The following is a 20,052-nucleotide window of genomic DNA, read 5'->3' as shown; positions in this document are numbered from 1 at the left end:
AACTGCTGGGATTTTCCATGACAACGACTGTCCTAAGAACCTGGGCACAGGGCTAACTGCCACTCACCTAGATGCCCACTTATACTGAGGCAGAGCTACATATGCCCAGGTGCACACATAAATGCCCACCTGGAAAGCATACCTGTGTGCACCTGTAAGAGGTGCCAGCTGCCTGCCACGCCCAAACGGCCCTGTGAGAGGCACTAGCTGCCACCCACCTGCACGGTGTACCTGCCTTGCCCACATACGCCTGTAGGAAGGTCAGTTGCCGCCCTCCTGCACAGTGTTTGCACCTGGGAAAGGCGCCCGTTGCTTGCCTGCCTGGGTGGTGCACCCATGTGTATCGGTACCTGCGTGGTGTGTCTGTGCCTACTCTCTGCTATGAAGAGGTGACTCTGAGAGGTCCCCGCGGCTGCACACCTGCATGGTGCTGATGCAGAGGCTCCTGTGGATCACAAACTGGCTGAGGGCTGCCGAGCGCTTGTAGCTGTTCCGACCGTGCACCATGAGTAACCGGCCAAGATGCTTGAACTGGGTGATAGAGAAGTCCGCAGCCAGAGACGCCTGCTTTCCTTCCTGCAATGCGCACACAGAGGTCAGGGAGCATGTCTCTTGTTAATTGAAACAACAAGACATGACAAGGAGACCTTTGAAGACATTCAATAACGAGACTTTGGTTTCAGGCTACACGCAGTTGGTGGTCCAAGTCAAATTGGATTTAAGAAGAGGAATTTACTTAAATAAAAACCACACTAAATCAGAGATAGTTGTAACGTGGAGGTCAGAGGAGGCTGGTATTAAGTTCTCTCCCACTCCCAGTGTTTATGAGAAGCAAAAAATCATCCATAGGAGCTTTATAACACTTGAAGGCCCTGAAGGGTTAAACACGGGCGAAGTCTGATGCAGTCACAGTGTAGAACATTCCTGAACGTTCTGCATGCTCCTGGATGTGGAGCTCACACTGCACCCACACAGTGGCATGCATGTTTTCAAAGGCATCTGACTGGCACTACTGAGAGATGGACATCAGCATCTACTGGTGTGAGCCTGAGGATACAAATCCCCCTGGAACACTCTTGCCACACAGGCTGCTCAGAGTGCACTGACCCAAGGACCCACTGACATTCCTAGTACTTCAACAACATCAGTGGAGGGCCGGCAGGATGGTTCAGCAGGTAAAGCTCTTGCTGCCAAGCCTGATGACCTGAGATCAAGCCCCAGGACCCACATGAGTCTCACCAAGGGTCCTCTGACTTCCTCATGAGCACTGGGCCATGCACAGACAGCACTCACATTCAAATACATAAATAAATGTAATATATATCTCAATGGCACAAATACCAAACACGCCTAAAAAAAAAAGATCAGAGAAGTGTTTTACATTATAGAAGATTAAAGAGACACAAGCGCACGCTAATGAAGGAAATTCGGGGTCCTTGATTATTTCCTGGGGCTTCTTTTGTTCTTAAGCTACAAAGACATTTTGGGGACAATCGGGCAAAATGCCCATGTATCATTAGGTCAGCATTACATCTGGGACAGGAGTGGGAGGAGGTCCAGCTGCTGTGCTGATGCAGGGAGATGCTGCTTCTTAAGGACCCTGGGAAGTATTTACCATGAACTGTGTGCCCAGAGGGAGAGAAAGCGGAAGTCAGCAGGTGAGAGGAAGGGAAGGCTGATGGAGCTCACTGCCAGAAAAACATTATATATATAACATATAGTGTGTGTGTGGGTACTACACTGACACAGGGCCTCACTGACCCAGAAGCTTGCAGGCTCAGCTGGTGGTCCAGTGAGCTCTCAGGATCCACCTGTCTCCATCCCCCGATGTTAGATTATGCCCAGCGTTTTAGGTAAATGCAGGGGATTTGAACTCAGGTCCTCATGTTTGTACCACAAGTGCTTATTATACTCACTGAGCCACATCCCCAGTTCAAGATGACATTTTTTTTTTTCAAAATAGAAAGTTACAGTGCTTGTGGCTTTGCTGAACTGGAGACAAAGACTTAGAGCCGGGCACAAAAGCCAATCCTTGTTGTTCAGCATGAGTTCTAAAGAAATGGGAGGCTGAGGGCAATTCAAAGAGATGACGGCCTTGATAAGGAGGTTGGGCCTAAGAATGGAGTTGATGATTTAAAAGCATGGTTAATAAGAGATTTAGAAAAGAGAGGAAGGGTTAGAAGTGACCGCTGCCCCTGTTTCTGATGAAAAAAGGAATCCAAGACGTAACAGATTTAAGCAAGCTGCATGACAGAGTGTGTGGTATGTTTTTAATTTGAAAGAATACACGAAAATAATATATATACATGGACAAAATATGTGTAGATGGTATCTATAACAAAAGCACACACACCCAAAACCATAATGCCCAGAAAAGAATTTCGGAAGATTCCCCAATGTCACTAGCTTGGTGCGGCTTAGAGGCAAGCTGGGCGTGACTTACACAATTTATTTCTGCTGTGGCAAGCATTCACTACTGTCATAAGCTAAAACCCAAGGACTCACGAAAGATTTTTTTTTTTTTTTAGTTTTTCGAGACAGGGTTTCTCTGCGGCTTTGGAGCCTGTCCTGGCACTAGCTCTTGTAGACCAGGCTGGCCTCGAACTCATAGAGATCCGCCTGCCTCTGCCTCCCGAGTGCTGGGATTAAAGGCGTGCGCCACTACCGCCCGGCTTCACGAGAGAATTTTTAACAGAAGGGAAAACATCTCCTTTGTAGATAGCGACCTATAAAAGGCTTGCTAAACTCCAAGCAATCCTTCGAGATTTGCTTTATCTTTAATTCTGAGTGTCTATGCATGGGGGTGGGCATGCACGGGAATGCACGTGCCTGTGAGGCCAGAAGAGGACTGCGGACCCCCTGGAGTGCCTGTGGGTGTGAGGGGCTGGATGCGGTGCTGGGGACCAAACTCCAGTCCCCTGCAACAGCAGTACTCAGACCACTGAGCACCTCTCTGGCCCCTGCCTCTCCCCCCCCAGCCCCCACCACCTTTCTGATTTTCTGAGGCAGGGTCTTGTTCCGTGAGCTGGGGCTGGCTGGGCTGGAACTACACAATCCTCTCGCATCTACTTCTTCATGAGCACTGGAATTAGAGGCCAGAGCCACCACTGCTGGCTCAGCTGTGCTTCTTAAAACCTACACCTAAAGGAATCTGCACAGATTCTGGAAGCAAAGTCTCACCCAGGAACCACAGCACAGTATGGTGGTACAAGCCTCAAGGAGGCAGGAGGGACAGGGTCAGGGTCACCCTCAGCTGTGAATCAAGTTCCAGACCAGCCTGGGAAACGTGGAGAGAGAGAGGGAAAAAGGGAGAGAGGTGGGGGGGAGAGGGGGGGAGAAGAAAGAAAAAGAAACAAAAAGAAAAAACTAGAAACTCCAACCGAGGGGAAGAACTGTGTGCACACACTCACCTTGCCCTCCACGCCCACACCACAGTCCGATTCCTGGATCATGCTGACGTCATTGCCCCCGTCACCTGCGGAGCACACAGCAGAGAGGAGATTAGGAATGTGGGGACAGTGAGAGGTGGCTCACAATGGCAGTCTCAGAGAAACCATCCATGCCTTGCTCTTCACTCTGTGCCAGCCATCCTCAAAGGAGGCAGCTGATGCGTGCTGGAGACCAGGTGGCTCGCCAGGGTCAAATGCTGAGCTGTCACAGAGGCCAGCATCTACAACCTCTTCTCAAGAGCCCCTACAGGACATGGACGTCCTCAGGACCCTGTGGCCAGCACACCTCATACTTTAATCCTTGAACACCCAGACGAGGAGGCCACCACCATTGTCTCCATCCGGCTGAGGTGCAAATGTAGGCCCAAGAGGGAAAGGGAGCCGCCACCCATGATAACCAGTCAGTGACCACTTGGTTGAAAAACTTGAACACAGATCTGAACCTCAGCATGGGGTCTTCAATCCTCTGGAATGCCATGGCCATCATCCACAGGCCAAGAAGAAAGGACCCTTCCCTTTAGGCATGTTTGTCTCCTCTCTCTCAAGGGAGGGGAGGTGAGCAACCATAGCATCCTCTTGGCCTGAGTCAAGAGGCCTGGGAAATCTGAACACACAGCAGCAGGACTCTAAGGTACTTGTCAAGTCAGTTCAGAGCATCTGCAGGGCAGAGCACAAGCAGACAGGGCCAGCAGGACAGGGCCTCCAGCAAGTCTGACCACTCCCAGCGACGCCTCCTTCCACCAAGGCGAGCTTACCCACTGCACAGGTGAGCTTTCCGGTGCGTTCCTGGAGCAGCCGCACAATCTGGGCCTTCTGGGTAGGGGCACAACGGCAGCACACAACAGCTGGGCACTGGCAGGCCAGCTCCATGAACTCATACTCATAGTACTTGAGGCAAACCTGGGGCAGGGGGTGGGGGAGGCGGGCAGCATCAGCCGATGCCACCCCCTCCCTGCAACCCAAAGCAGGAAGAGGTACCCTACCCATAAGTTCCCAGCACTGACCTCCAGAGAGTCTCCAGAGATGACCAGGGCACAATCATGCTTCCTGCGGAAGGCATTCAGCTCAAGGTGTGCTTCCCCACGGTTGGTCACCTGAAAGGGTACAGGGACAGAGAAGGCCTGGCTCTCTGGAAATGGCAGATGGCATGATGAACTCCGGCCTCCTGCAGCTTGTGTGAACAGGTCCTTCCCCTCCCGTCACCAGTCTTTGGGTAAAGGATGCTGTGGGCCCGGGAGACTGTATGACATTCATTCCTTTCCGCTTCCCAAGGACTAAAACGGGCACACAGTCAGGACTGGGCAGGCACCATGGAGACCTCTCACATTTACTCTCAATAATGCAGCCAGGAGACCAAAGCTCGGAGGGGTTCCTTAGCCTGGAGCAGGGTCACCAGAGTCCTGGAGGGCAGCCTGGGGACCAGGCAACTATACCACCTTTCTGTACAGGTACTGCTATAGGCTTATGCATTGTGCTTGACTGTTGGTGATGCCAACTTTCTTCTGCTCCCCAAAGGAGAACACAACCACCAAAAAGGATCAGAGCACGGCATGAGCTCAAGGCTACGTAAAGGAGTTCCTTGACACTAGCTGAAGGGATTGTCCGTTGGGACCCCTAGCCCTTCAGCAACCTACGCAACCACCTGAGGTCACCAACGCTGCCCTCCTCCCTTCAGAGGCCCACTCCAGGTTACGGGTTACAGGACAAATGCAAACACCACCCTGCATGGCCCCAGCAGGATGCTTTACCAGCCGGAAAACATGAATGTCTTGGTTTCTGGTCACCAGATGTGCGTTCTTGGCTGTGCACGTGGCTGTCTCCAGCTTGTCCCCTGTTAGCATCCAAACCTGAAATCACAGCAGGAAAGCAGTCCTGAGTGCTGGGCTCTCAAGATGCCCTGCCCCTAGGGTCAGTGAGGCTCTTGAGAACTCGTTGTCCCTGTGATTCCAGGGAGAGCCCAGCATGGGGCTCAGTGGCTACTAATAGTGGTAGCAAAAGCCGACTGTTCGCCAGAGAAAAATCGGGCTGAATGGGGTGTGGTAGGGCACAACTTTAATCCTAGCACTCAGGAGGCAGAAGCAGGAGGATTGTTATGAATTGGGGGCTAGCCTAGGCTACATATCAAGAACTCCCCCAAAACAATAAAATAAAAAAACAATAATAAGCAGATATGGTGATACATGCCTGTAATCCCAGCAGTCAGGACTGAGGCAGGAGGGTTATGAGATCAAGACCATCCTGGGTTACATCTCAAGATACTACCTCGAAAAGCAAAACAAACGAAGCACCATGCTCTGCAGTAGCTGAGTGGCTGCCAGTAAAGAGCAGTGAGACACAAGCAGAGAGACCTAAGTTCTGGAAGCCACGGCGGAACTATCTGTGCCCCATGGAGCCTGCGTCTCTCACAGGACGACAAGAGGGATCAGAGGTGGCACCTGAGACCCTGAGGCTCCAGGGTCTCAATCATGCAGGTCATGGTCCTAATCCCGCATATGAATGAGCAGAGCTGAGGCTCAGGTCACTCTCCTACAAGTGTGACCAGCCTTCTTGGCTCAGTGTGACGTCAGCACCCAGCACACTCTAATCGGCAGGGAGCCTGTGGTGGGCACACCCACCACTGTCAGTCACACATGGCACTTACTAATGGAACATGTGAAAAACAACACACACTTAGATGGTGTGCTTTGCCCGTTAGAGCACACTTTAAACTTCACACAAAGTTGACTGTCTAGCCAGAGGTAGTAGCTTCATCCATCTCTTGTGTATGTGTACTAACAGGCTACAGAGATGGCTGAGCTGGGTAAAGGCATTTGCAGCATCAGCATGAACACCTCAGCACCCACATAGGAAGCCATGTGTGTCATGCTTGCCTACAACCTCAGGGTTGGGGTCAGGGGAGCTGCAGGGACAAGGAGGGAGGGGCGCTGGGCTTGTGGGCAGTCAGCCTCGCTCCAGGTTCAGAGAGAGACCCTGTCTCTCGAGGGAGGGAGAGAGGGAGGGAGGGAGGGAGGGAGGGAGGGAGAAAGGGAGGGAAAGAGGGAGGGAGAAAGAGACAGAGAGGAGACAGACAGACAGACAGACAGGTTAAAAGCACAGGGTGTGCTCAGTGGTAGAGTGCTTGCCTGCCATGCACAGAGATCTGGGTCCCATCCCCAGTACAGCATAAAAAAAACAGAACCACAACTATAATCCCAGCACTCAGGAGATGAAAGCAGTATAATTAGGAGTTTGAGGACAGCCTGAGCTACACATGCAAGTCCTCAGCTTCAGAACCCAGCATCACTGGTCCTCAGACGCCCTCTGCTGGCCCCGCAGAGAAACCATCTGGATTGCTTCCACTCCAACAGCAGATTAATACAGAAGTCTCTCTACTTCCCCAATGGGGTAGCTGTCCCTTTCTCACCGCGCCAGAGCAACTGATAGTCGCTAGCCAGTCACTCAACCAAATCACATGGTGCAGTGGGACCCAGGGCTGTCCTGAGTGACTGGAAGATACATACCCCTGACCTTCAGAGAGCTAGCCCTGTGAGGAGGTAGCCAGGAGAAGCAGTCACTTAAGATGGTTTCCCAAACCAGGCCTTCTGAGGTGGGGCACCCTTCCCAAGCCACGCCTTCTGAGGTAGGGTACCCTAGGGTGCCCTTTCCAAGACAGGCCATCTGAAGTGGGACACCCTGGGGTCCCCTTCCCAAGCCAGGCCTTTTGAAGTGGGGCGCCATGGTGTCCCCTACTCCTTCCACTTCTTCCTTTTGCGGACAGGCTCTCACTATATCCCAGGCTGACCCTGAACTTGAGATCCTATCACTGACTCCCACATGCCAAGATTATGAGGCACCTCACCCAGCCTTACACACTCAATGTCTCCCCTACAGTCCTACCTTGATGCCGGCATTGCGCAGCGTCTCCAGCGTGGGCCTGACGTCGGCCTGTAGTTGGTCCTCCACACCAGTCAGACACAGCAGCTCCATCTCCATCTCCAGGCTCTCGATCACTGTGGCCACCTTGAGCGAACGGTCATGCACACTGAGCTTGGCTTGGACATAGCGGGCCTGGGGAATGACAGAGACAAGTCAGGGGGTGGAGAGATGAGGTGAGGCCATCACCCCAACACACTGCCCAGGTCAGCTGGGCCTCCCGAACCCCACTTCTGAAGATAACTGACTCCAATCTGACCCTATTTATTCCCCCTTTATCTGGCAGTGAAACTGAAGGGAAGCTGGTGGAACTGCGGGAACAGTCACAGCAGGCACCCATGAAAGAAACCTGATCCTAAAGTCTTACAAACACATGGGGCACATCAGAGGCACAGGGCCAAGCCAACTGCTGGGGAGCTGGCAAGGATCCTAGAGATCTGTCCCTCAACTACATGCACCCTGGCACTCATACATGTCAGCCTTGTAGCAGGGACACAGGCATCAGGCAGACAAGGTCCTTCCATGGGGAGCATAGTCAACGGGGTGAGAAAACCACAAGTAGATTGGATTGGAGCACAACTCTAACCTATTTTATAGCTCAAAACTAGCTGGGTGGCTCATGTCAGTCACCTCAGCACTCAGGAAGCTGAGGCAGGAGGATTCCAGGCAAGCCTGGGCTACAAGCAAAATCTTGTCTCAAAACAGCAGCAAAACAGAGATAGAGAGATGGGATAGGGGTGTGGAAGTGATTTAGTTCGAATCTTCCTAGAGTAGGTGACAAAGAAGGTGAGTCACGTGGGAGATTGTGGAAATGACAGGTAGTGTGGGAGACGTCTTGGAGAGGCCACGCGTGAGCGTGAAGTGGGAGGTGGGCAATGGAGCGAGCGCCAGGCAGAGCAAACGCCTTTGCACGGGGCATGTGCAGAGGCCCTGCGCTGACAGGAAAGCTGGTGCTCAAAAAGGCCAGCACGGCCAGAGTGGGGCGAGCAAGGTGTGTCCCCAGGAGAGGTGACTGAGATGGGTCAGGGATGCAAGGCAAAGGTCACGAGACACTTACTTCAAAGTCTTGGTACTGCTCCTCTGTGAGGGACTTCTTGGCCACCACAAGCACCCGCAGTCCCTCCCGGGCCATGTTGCCACACTGCAAGGCAGACAGAGATCAGTGGGAAGCTATGTTCAGGCCCAGGTCTGAGACTGCCCCAGAGGAAGCCAAAGGATTGGGGAAAACTGCTTTCCCCTAAAGCTACTGTCTCCCAAAGCCAAGCTTCTAGCTGAAGCTGCAGAGGGGCGAGCTGCAGAGGGGCGAGCTGTAGGCTGAGTCCAGCACACATGGGTTTTCTCTGGCCAGCACAGTGTGCTCCAAAGTCCAAAACAATGTGGTAAGGCTACACGCAAGCATAGCTGGCTGGTTGACTGGACAAAACTTTGTTAATTGTGGGTTAACCACCATTCGCCATCCCCTTGCAGTCATTGCTCCTGTGTGCACCCCTAAACACTGGTGCCACAGCCCATTTCAAGGGGCTAAGCGTGTCCAAGTGTAACCCCGAGAAAGACACACCCAAACCTGCCATTTATCTGTGTGCCTCACCTGGCCCTTGGGCATCTGGTTTCCAATCCCCCAGGAGGGAATTGCATTACTAAATGGCAGAGTGAGTGCTCACCTGCCTGAAGGTGAGAGCTGGCCTGCTGACCTCAACCAGCACTCGTCCCTCCAGCTAACTGTCCACCAGGTAGCTGGGATTTGTGGTCCCCAGGATCTTCACCCCTGTAACTCCCCACACAATCACCTTCCCCTCGAGTGCGGGCTGGACCTTGTGACTTGTTTCCAGCACACAGAAAAAGGAGGGATGCTGTATCTGTGCCTAGGCCACCAAAGATGGAGACTTCCATCTTGTCTGTCATCTTCCACTGCTTGGATGAAGACAGCTGTCACGTTGGGGGAGCCCATGAAGAAATCCATGGGGCAAGAGACAAAGGGTAGCAACTGAAGGAAACCCAAGACCTTGGACCATGGCCCTAAGGAGCTGGGTGCTGTCTGCACCAACAGTGCAGCACCGAGCACTGAGCAAAGACTGAGCTCAAAGAACATCCTACCCCAGTTGGATCTTCATCTGAGCTATATATCGACACCCTGGCTAAAGTCAATGGGAAGCCCTAAAGCAAAGACCCCAGTTGAGCCAAACCCAGACCCTACTCCAGACAAATCAAGAAGGAAATACAGGCTGTTAAAGCAACTAAGTTTTGCCATAGGTAATACCACAGTTTTACGGTAGTCGGTGCCACAGCCAGCAAGCGAGTACAAGGACCGGCTCATTCCCCACTGCAAGGCCAGCCTCTGCAGGGCAGGCTCCCAGGACCCCGCTTCAACTCACGACCCCAGGCTTACCTCTTCCTCCAGCCAGTCATTGTACTGGACGATGCCAGCCATGACAACGTCTGCTCCCTTCATGTAGAACGTGATTTCCCCCGTGGATTCATCCTGGAAAGAGGGTCGAAAGTGATGACCATGGAGGGGAACACCAGCCCGCAGGCCTGACCTGCTTCCTGTGACAGGCAGTGTATAAAGTGCTTGGAAGAGCCAGCGCTTCTAAACTTTATATGTATATACATGTATGTATGTATGTATTTATAATTTATTTATATGTGTATGTATGTTCTGTCCGCATATGTTTGAGTACTACATGTATGCCTGGTGCCCTTAGAGACCAGAAGAGGGCATGGGAGCCCTCGGAACTGGAGTTACAAACAATTGTGACATACATGTAGGTGCTGGGAGTTGAACCTGTGTCCTCTGGAAGAGAAGCCAGGATTCTTAACTGCTGAACCATCTCTCCAGCCTCCCAGTGCTTTTACTGGCCAAAGATAAAACATTACGGGGGTGAAGGGGTGGCTCACTCTGGGGCAAAGGCCACAGAAGGGAGAAGAAAGCTCGGCTCGGAACATTTGGAAAACTGTTAAATGATAAAGCAAGATCAAAAAGCCAAGACTTTTGTCTGGGAAGCTGTTGCCATTCCAGTGGGAACTGCCCACACGCAGCCGCTTGTTTCAACTGTGCTGTGCAGTGGTGGCCAACTGTGCTCCATAAACAACAGGAAGACGGCAACAGGGAGCTGGGGACCCTCCACATCTCAGCACTGCTCACGTGTGAGGCCTGAGGCCCTATGGTGGAGCGGCCCACTACCTCACAGGGCGATAAACAATGATGGGGCCTCCACCCACCAGGTGCCAGAAGAGGCCCCGTGGTGACAGTGTCTTCAGACACTAGAAAATGTCCTCTGGAGAGACAGCCAGTCTTCCCACATCATGGCTGCCATCTGAGGATGTGTCAGGGTCACATCCTTAGCTAACCTGGGGCCTGCGTGGCCCAGAGGCCACAGGTTGGGCACGCCTGCTCACCGCTGAGTTCTGCATGAGAAGGAGTACACAGAAAGCAAATGGCCGCTCAGATTTTGGTTCCTCTGACCTGGCAGGCATCAAACACTTGGCCTGGTACCAGTTCTTAATGAGGAGCACAGGGCGAACTGTCTCCTCTCTGCCTCAGCGTCCTCCCCCATCAAGCAGGACGTGCAGCACGTTCCTATGTACTGACCAGCACGGCGGAAGCAAGAGCACTGGGACGTGGCTCGTGAGTGGCCTCACACAGAAGGTGGCATCGTGACAGTGTTCTGGACGGTTAGGTGCACCCTAAGTCCCTCCAGTCTGCTCTGCAGGGAGAGGCTCAGTCCCAGATTTGCAACGGATGACAATGGACAGACACTGTCAGCTGCCACAACCCTGAGAAGAGGCTTCAGAGAGGCCACAGGTGTCACCACGCATCCCCGAATCCTCAGGGTGTCCACACAAGCAAGAACTCATCACTGGGCTCCATCCCTTGACAGTGCAGAGGCTGAGACACAGGCTCTGGGGAAAGCTGGAGGGCAGCGGATCCTCAAGTCTCCAAAGAGAAGACAGGTGACATTGATGAAGAGGGCACGGGCAGGGCAGCCAATGCCGTGTGCATACACTTTACTACTCTCAAAGTCCCAAAGCCTGTCCTCTAGAAATTAGAGGAGCTGAAGAGATGGCTCTGCGGGGAAAGGTCATGCCACAGCCATGAGGACCCGACCCGAGTTCAGATTCCCACTACCTATTTCTATTTATTAAGGTTGGACATGATCGTGCACCTGCAGTCCCAGCACTGGGGAGGCAGAGACAGTCTGCAGCATGTTGGCCAGTCAATCGGATTGAAATGAGTTCCGGAATCAGAGTGAGACCATCTCAAAACATAAAATAGAAGCAAATGAAGATGTCAAATGTCAGCCTCCAGTTTCCACATGAATGTACGCACATGTACACACATACACACACGGGGGGTGGGGGGGAGACAGAGAGAGAGAGAGCATGAGCTAACTAAGGGTATGGTTCAACCACTGGCTCAATCTCTCCACCTTCATTTTAGGCACGGTCAACTGCACACTGTTTCCAGGAAGGGCAGCCCTTGGGCCGAAAGAACATAAAAGCATCAGGGGTTTTCATTCCTTGCCCCTTCCTGAAACTGGTGCTTAATACCATGGCTGCAGGAAGGATTGCCCCCACACGGCTTCCTTTACCAGAGGGGCTCTGGCCAGCTCAGTCATCGTATCCAATATAAACACTGCAGCCATTATCTCCTCCGTGTGAGTCACTTCCTCCCACCCAGGTCATCCCCAGTTTACTGTGTTCCCATGTTATGGTGACATGACACCATAAACATACAGAGATGGGCTGGCCAAGTCGTGTTGTCTTGTGTCCTTGTAGTCTGGGCCTGGCACCTGATTACAGGCCTCATTAATTCAATGACAACGCTGTGGTCCCTAGCAGTGATCCAATTCCACTACTCCGCATGGGAAGCATGGAGCATAATGGGACGTCTTGTACAACGTGGGATTCACAGTTCCTTCAGAAACCTGTGCACAAATGCCTGGGGCAACAGGCTTCCCTGACCTCACCTGACCCCTTAGGAGGCAGGCCCTCAGACAGAGAAGGAAAAGAGCTTGGGGGCGGGGAGGATGGGGAACAGGCTGTGAGCACCCTGTACGTTCACCCACACCAGTCTAAAAGGATGGATACAGTCTACTGGGAGGGCAGACAGCAGCAGCTAAACCCGGTCAGAGTGGCATGTGGTAACTCATGCCTGCAATCCTGGCACTTGGAGGTGGGGGCTGAAGCAGGATGGCTGCTGTGAGGGCCAGGGATCCAGTTTGAGATCTTGTCTCGAATGCCCTCCCACCCCTGGGAAAGAAAACAAGCCAAAGACTGAACGAAACCTGTCTACAGCAGGCAACGGGACAGTCACGTGCATACAAGAGGTCCATCCCTCCAGCACGGGAGAAAATGGCTTCTCGGGCCCTGTACAACACACACATGTGGCCAGACTCCCCTCACGGAGGCATCCCATCAGATGCCAGTAGCATCCCCAGTCTCAGCTCTAAAGGTCTCACCTTTCAAAGGTCACAGTGAGAGTCACTGAGCTGAGGAATTGTGGGGAGGTTAGTACAAAGTAAAAAAAGCCATCTCAAAGCCTGGGACAAACCAAAGATAGAGGGACAGGCAGGCAGAGGTGAAAACATTCGCTCACTAATGGCATTTCCCTAATACCTAAGGCCTCCTTGAGAAGACGCATGCTCCCAGCATTGTTATTAACAGTCAAAAATGAGAAATGGCCTGTGCAGAAGGAAGAGGAGACCTGAAGAATGATGGCTTGCTGGGTGAAAGCACTGATCCCTGCACCCCACATGGTAGACAGAGGGACCAGCTCCCACACATTGTCCACTGACCTTCAGAGGTGCACTGTGAAGTTTTAGAAGACTCAACTTTCACAGTTAAGAACAGAACACACCGGCTGGAGAGACAGCTCAATGGCTAAGTGTAACGGCGTAAACAAATGCAGACAGATTGTAAAAAATATACATATCTACAGCTTTAATGTAGAAATAGACTTACAGAACCACCGTTCCCTCGGAGACCAGAAAAGCAGAAGCTACGGCTGGGAGCACGCTCGCCAAATTTATAGGCAGACATTAGCCCGAGGCGAAGACGCCCCCCAAGGGGCGGGACCTATCCCTACAGCTAAGAGCACTGGCAGCTCTTCCAGAGGACTCAGGTTCGATCCCCAGCACCCACACTGTTGTTCACAAGGGTCCTGTAACTCCAGTTCCAGGGCATCCGAGGGCACCAGGCGTGTGGTGTATATTACATACATACAAGCAAAACACTCATACATAGAAAATAAACCTTTTAAAAATTTCAAAGGATCTAGAACACACGTGCATGCATGTATGTAATGTTAAAAAAATCAAAAGTGAATGAAACGGGGTATCTTCCCAAACCCCACACAGACATTGAAATCAGCAAAAACCATGTGCTGATGGTGTAAGGAAACTTTCACTGTGCATATACACATAGGCAGGCAGACAGGTGCACATACTCACGCATGCACGCGTGTGCACGCACACACACATACACACACTCGCGTGCTTCAGTAAGGGCAGGGAAGCTAGCTTGAGATGAAGGCAGAGGCTAAGTTTATAAATGTATATGGATACATATGCTTTTAACAAAAGACTGAAATAAAGGTCCTTGATGCGGCAAAAGGCTGGCTCCCAACTCATGGTAATCCTCCTGCCCTAGTCTCTGAAGTGCTAGATTACTGGCGTAAGCCACCATGCCAGGCTTGATTTCCCTTTTTATTAACTGTGAAGGCTGAATCTTAAAAGCTGAGTGTTAATTAAAATAATAATAATAAACTAGGCAGGGCGGGGGCACACTCTCCCTAGTGAAAGCAGACTCACTGGGCCAGCAGCACGCTGGGCTCCAGTCACCTTGCGTGGGAAGACACAGAGACACTTCTCACAAAACATGACGAATGTCTGGGAATGAGATCCCTTCACAGCTAAAGGAAGGGCGGTGTGTGCGGTTCCACTCATTCTCACAGCCGGGCACTGGGGACGATCTGATGAGTCAACTCTCGGATGACCTCAGCAGAGTCCGTGGCCCTAGAACTTGAAAAATAAAGGCTGGAACCAAGTGAGAGTAACTCTGTTGATGGTGCTGACTAACTCCAGGAAACACCCACCCGAGCAACTTCTGATAGCCTTGAGTTCAGATGTGCCCTGATTGGCTAAAGTCAAGGATCAGGCCAGGTGCAGCCTGTAGGAAAAGCCGCACAGCGTGGGAGGGAGAGGTTCCCTCCCTCCCCATTTGACATTTGCCAAGAACATGTGTCCCACAGGGAGGGTCACAAAGTCCCAGCCGGCATCTGGGATCTGAGTTGACTCAGATGGGATGTTTCAGGAGCTCACCCCAGCCTGTCACTGGGTCTCCAGAGCAGCAGTGCATGGAGCCACTGCCACAGTCCCTGGATAGAGGCGGCCTTATCCCCACCCCTGGGGATGTGCTGGACCCAACAACTCACTCCTAACGACAGAACAAGGCTGGCTCCCGAAGGGGGCTTCCAGCTTGCTCACACTCTCACTAGGGTGAAGCCAGACATGAGGCTAGACCAGGGAGAGACTCACAGAGCAGTAGCTGAAGGTGGCCTCTGTCTAGATGTCCTGCAGCCCACTGAAGCTGTGGGCAAGTGAACTTTGTCCAAGGAGATCCTGAGGACACAGTGACTTGGCCAAGTCCTGAAGCCAGCCTTTGAGAACTGAACCAGATACCCAAGCTGCACGAGATTCCTGGTCCATAGGAAGTGTTAGAGAACACAAGCAGTGTGGTTTCCAACCACTATGTGGGGTAGCCCCCTAGCAATGAATAATGAATACAGACCCAGGGCCATGGGTTTTTCCATGTCCTCCCTGTCCCATCTAAGCCCTAGCCTGGAGGTGTCTCAGACCCATCACCTCCCCATGTAGACTCAGGTGTGTACCTTCAGCCTTTCTGTGCCTCAGTTTCCTTCTATCAAAAGGAAATGACACAGCTAACCTGTGAGCTTCTGCTGAACAGGTTCTCATTAGCTCATGCCAGCCACTGAGAAGAGCCACAGCACCGGCCCCGCCTAGCTGTCATCCACGCCCATCACTGCTGGCGCTCTCATCATGGCTACCTCATCGTACAGACCACCCTCCCTGCTCATGACCGCACTTCACTGCCAATCATCCCTTCCTCCACTAACCACCACCATCACCACCCTGCAGGATGCTGACAGCCCCTCAACGCTGACTGTGGGCTGGCTTCACACCCCAGTGATGCACCTGCCTCTGCCTCCCTAGCACGGGGATTGCAAGCACACACACCACCCAGCCTTTTCACCTGGGTTCTGGGGTTCAAACTCAGGTCTCTGTGCTTGCCCAACAAGCATTTTACCTACTGAGCCCCCAAGCTTCAGAATTCTTTGGACATCAACAAAACACCATGAGTAAAAAATTCTACACCTGCCAGGCAGTGGCGGCACAGGCCTTTGATCCCAGCACTCGGGAGTCAGAGGCAGGAGGTTCTCTGGGCCTGAGGCCAGCCTGGTCTACATAATGAGTTTTAGGACAGCCTGGACTACAGAGAAATTCTGTTTTCAAACAAAACAAAACAAACAAAAAGAAAGAAAGAAAAAGAAAAGTTCCACATCTGACTCAGGTTATAGTCAAAATAAAATCATTCTAATAAAAACAGTGTTTAAGATTGCCTTCAGGCCACTGTGTAAGAATTTCATGTTAGGATCTGGGGATAATCCAAATATCTAATGTAAATGTTCCTTGCTGGTCACAGGCATTCTATAGAAAGGATATTCATCCCCCACAGACACACAATGGAGCACCACGCAGCCACAAAAAGGAATGGAAAACTGGTATATACAATAGCATACATGCTCCTTGAAACCTGTTAGCAGGAAGAAACTGAAAGATCGCATTCTACATTCCATTTACAGGAAGTGTAAACAGGTGAATTTGCAGGGGCAGGAAGCAGACGATGGGAACGAGGAGCTGGGGAGGTAAGGTGGCTCAATAACTGCATGGGTTTAATTCTTTTTTTCAAGATTTGTTTATTTTTATTTTATGTATGTGGGTGCTGCGCCTGCATGGATGTCTGTGCACCACATCCATGCAATGTCCTCACATGCCAGAAGAGGGCACTAGATCCCATGGAACTGGAGTTACAAAGGACTGTGTCCATGCAGGTGCTGAGAGCTGAACTAACCTGGGTTCTCTGAAAGAGCAGCCAGAGCTCTTAGCCACTGAGCATCTCTCCAGCCTGTTCCTTTCTATCGTATTTTCACTTATCGTGTGTGTGTGTGTGTGTGTGTGTGTGTGTGTGTGTGTGCGCGCGCGTGGATGAGCGCACATGGCACAGCACGGGTGTGGAGCTCAGAGTCCTATGATCAGACTCAGGTCCTTGGGCTCAGTGGCAAGCGGTTCACCCACTGAGCCATCACCAGCCCTGAAGAGTTGTCTCTGGCTGTGACAGTCTATTCATTCGTGGAAGAGAACAAACGAGGCTGGCACCAGCCCAGGTCATCACTTTCCTCTTTGCTACAACCAGACCCCTGAAAAGAAGCAGTTTCAGGGAGGGAGGGGAGAGGCGGGAGGGGAAGCATATTCTGGCCCAGCTTAGGGGATAAGATTCACCATGGTGGGGGAAGGCATGGTGACAGGAAAGAGTGGCAACTGGTCACATGGTCACATGGCCTCCGCACTCAGGAACCTGGGCGGCTAAGAGCAAGCAGGCTGGGCTAGGGCTCTCAAGTCTGTCCCTGGGGCTCCACCTCCTGAAGGTCCCAGAAGCATCTAAAATTCCTCCATCAGTGGGAGCCAAGTGTCCAGACTCACAGCAACTTTTAAATGGTTCCTTTTTTAATGGTTATTTTATGTTTTGTGAATGTTTTTATGGTGCTTTTGTTCTTTGGAGACTGGGCTCACTCTGTAGCACAGGCTAGCCCGGAACTGACAGGGACCTCCCTGTTTACTCCCAGCTCTGAGGCAGCAGGTGGGAGCCATCACACCTGACTGCTATGTGAGCTTGATCTATGAAGTACAGGTGGCAGGCTGGAGGAATGGCTTGGCAGTTACAAACACTTTCTGCTCTTCCCAGATCCCAGCACCCATGCCAGGCAGCTTATAACCACCTATAGCTCCAGCCCCAGTGGATCTGACACCTTCTTCTAGCCTCCACGGGCACCTGCACACATGGGCATACACCCACACAGACATGCACACATACATATAAATAATAATTTTTCTAAAGAATACGAACTGGGCATGTGACTTGCCTAGGTATGTGCGAGACTCTGGGTTCAACTCCCATACAACAGAGAGAGAGAGAGAGAGAGAGACAGACAGACAGACAGACAGAAATATGAAAAGTGAGAGAACCAACAATATGGCTCAGCAGGTTAAGGTGTTTGCTGCTAAGTCTGATGGGGTGATTTTGAGTCCTGGGATCTACATGGTAGGAGAGAACCGACTCTTCAAGTTGTCCTCTGACATTCTCTCTCTCTCTCTCTCTCTCTCTCTCTCTCTCTCTCTCACACACACACACACACACACACACACACACACACTGTAGTATGTTACTCCCTGGCTCCTGCTCACCTATACTAAATAAACAAAAATGTAATTTTTTAAGAGACTGAGAATGGGAAATGATCTGCGGAGAGCTCCCTGACATATTCACTGCCCGAAAGCCAAGCTCACCAGGCTGGAGGACCCAGGTGTGTCCACTGGTGGAGCCCATTTCTGCCCTACTCGGAATCACACTCCCTCACTAGTCTGAGGGACAGTAATGAGGCCCCAGCAAGGTGTAAGGATGCCTGATGCATACTCTTCAGGGCAGGAGAGGATGCTGAGGGGCAGAGGAGGACACTGAGAGGCAGGGGGAGGACGCCGGGGGGCAGGGGAAGACAGAGGGACAGGGGAGGACTCCACTCACCCTCACGATGATGCCCATCCGCTTGCTCTCGTAGGTGAAGGGGAAAACCTGCAGGATGGTGAGATTCAAGATCTGGTCGCCAGGGGTCCTCAGCTGCATGGAGGACTGGTCTCGGCCCACCAGGGTTAATCCCACACTTTCTGTCCACTGGACCAGGGCCACCTGGAGGAAGTGGAGTGTGGGACATCAGACACCCTGCACGTGAACACTGAGAAAGGGGAGGCGGAGGCAGAGGGGCTGTCTGGCAGGCCCTAAAGCAGCCTCACACCACAGGTGTGTGGCAGAGACCCTGCAACCACAGTTCCCTCTGGAAGACTTTGCACCAAGCCTGCTACCCATACAGAAAGAAAGGGTAAGGCACAAGGAGGTCTTCACCCCTGGCTCTCCCTTAGCTGGGCACACTACTCTCCATTAGATACAGTCTAGTCTTTTGTGGGTGATTCTGTAAACTGCCCCCCTCATTAGAGGGGCGGGAAGGGCTTGCAGCAACCTGTGGGGCATTTGTAGCTGGGAGTCAATGTTCCTGGCTGGTGCAGCGCGATCACCATCAGCTGTCAGCAGCACTGCCTTCCCAGCTGCGCTAGCCACAAATGCCAGTAACCTGCTCTACGACCCCAGCCTCCAGAGCCCTGAGAACCATGTTTCTGTTGTTCATAAGGTGCCCAGACTGTGGTATTTCATTACAGACTAAGACACTGACATTTAATTGTTTTTCCTAACAATTTTCTGTTGAAATTTCAAACTGACAAATCAGTAAAGAGCCATACAAAATGACCCTACTGTGTGTGTGTGTGTGTGTGTGTGTGTGTGTGTGTGTGTGCACGCAATACTCTTGGGTGTGCATGAGTAAGAAGACTCATTCATGGATTCATGGGTTGTGGCTCAGTTCACAGTGCTTAAATAACATACACAAAGTCCCAGGCTCCATCTCGTAAATTGGATAAAACAGACCATGCTGACACAAACCTTTCTTCCCAACACTTGGGAAGACAGAAAGATCAGAAATTCAAGGTTCTCCTCAGTTACACAGCAAATACCAGGCCAGCTTGGGCTACACAAGACCCTGTCTCAACAAACAAACAAGCAAACAAACAAACAAACAAAAACCCTCTAGAGCAGCAGTTCTTAACCTGTGGGTCATGACCCCCCAAGGACCATCAGAAAACAGATATTTATATTACAATTCATAACAATAGTAAAATTACAGCTAGGAAGTAGCAGTGAAAATAAATTTATGTTGGGGTCAGCACATGAGGGTGGCAGCGTTAGGAAGGCTGAGAACCACTCTCCGGAGAGACAGCTCAATTATAGGGCACTGCAGGCCTTCGCTTGCTGCCTCTGGACTATGGAACACTTGAGTGCACTCACACTTAACTACATGAGGGCATCTCCCGACACGTGATTCACAAGCCGGAAAGAAGAGGAGACTTACATCCTTCCTTACCCTGGGTACTGTCCCACGTAGGGTATCTCAATCAAACCCAGAGTTTGCTGATGAGGCTATCTCTAGCCAGCTCCCTGTCCCTGCCTTCCTAGGCTGGAGTATATGAGGCTGCCATGCCCACCTTGATTCTCTCCCCCTCCCCTTTCTCTCCCCTCTCCCCTCTCTCTCTGTTTTTGAGACTGGGTTTCTCTGTAGCCCTAGCTGTCCTGGAACTCACAGATCCTCCTGCCCCTGCGTTCCGAGTGCTGGGATAAAGGCTGTGCCGTCACCACCAGGCTCCCTCGTTTTTCAGCAGCTCTTGTTTCACTTTGTAAAACCTTCTCCTGAGAAGGGAAAGCCTGTAGCTCGGGGCTTCCATGAGCTACACCA

General features: G+C 51.7%; 1 protein-coding gene across 3 annotated transcripts in view; it reads right to left on the bottom strand.

Annotated features, from left to right (window-relative positions):
* Positions 1 to 20,052, bottom strand: part of Atp9a (ATPase phospholipid transporting 9A (putative)) — a 97,668-nt gene that overhangs the window by 9,988 nt on the left and 67,628 nt on the right. For all 3 annotated transcript variants that reach the window (XM_041670195.1, XM_041670196.1, XM_041670197.1), the window contains exons 15-23: positions 18,240 to 18,401; positions 9,748 to 9,840; positions 8,419 to 8,502; positions 7,326 to 7,496; positions 5,198 to 5,296; positions 4,454 to 4,543; positions 4,205 to 4,349; positions 3,411 to 3,475; positions 421 to 576 (exon numbers count right to left, since the gene is read on the bottom strand). In XM_041670195.1, the coding sequence (XP_041526129.1) occupies positions 421 to 576; positions 3,411 to 3,475; positions 4,205 to 4,349; positions 4,454 to 4,543; positions 5,198 to 5,296; positions 7,326 to 7,496; positions 8,419 to 8,502; positions 9,748 to 9,840; positions 18,240 to 18,401 (1,065 nt within the window). The remainder of the gene's footprint in view (positions 1 to 420; positions 577 to 3,410; positions 3,476 to 4,204; positions 4,350 to 4,453; positions 4,544 to 5,197; positions 5,297 to 7,325; positions 7,497 to 8,418; positions 8,503 to 9,747; positions 9,841 to 18,239; positions 18,402 to 20,052) is intronic.

The sequence above is a fragment of the Microtus oregoni genome, unplaced genomic scaffold (genome assembly GCF_018167655.1).
Source record: "Microtus oregoni isolate MIOR12 unplaced genomic scaffold, Mior012 000020F_ref0000438, whole genome shotgun sequence".
Classification (NCBI taxonomy): Eukaryota; Metazoa; Chordata; class Mammalia; order Rodentia; family Cricetidae; genus Microtus; species Microtus oregoni.
This window is presented reverse-complemented; position numbering and strand designations above follow the sequence as displayed.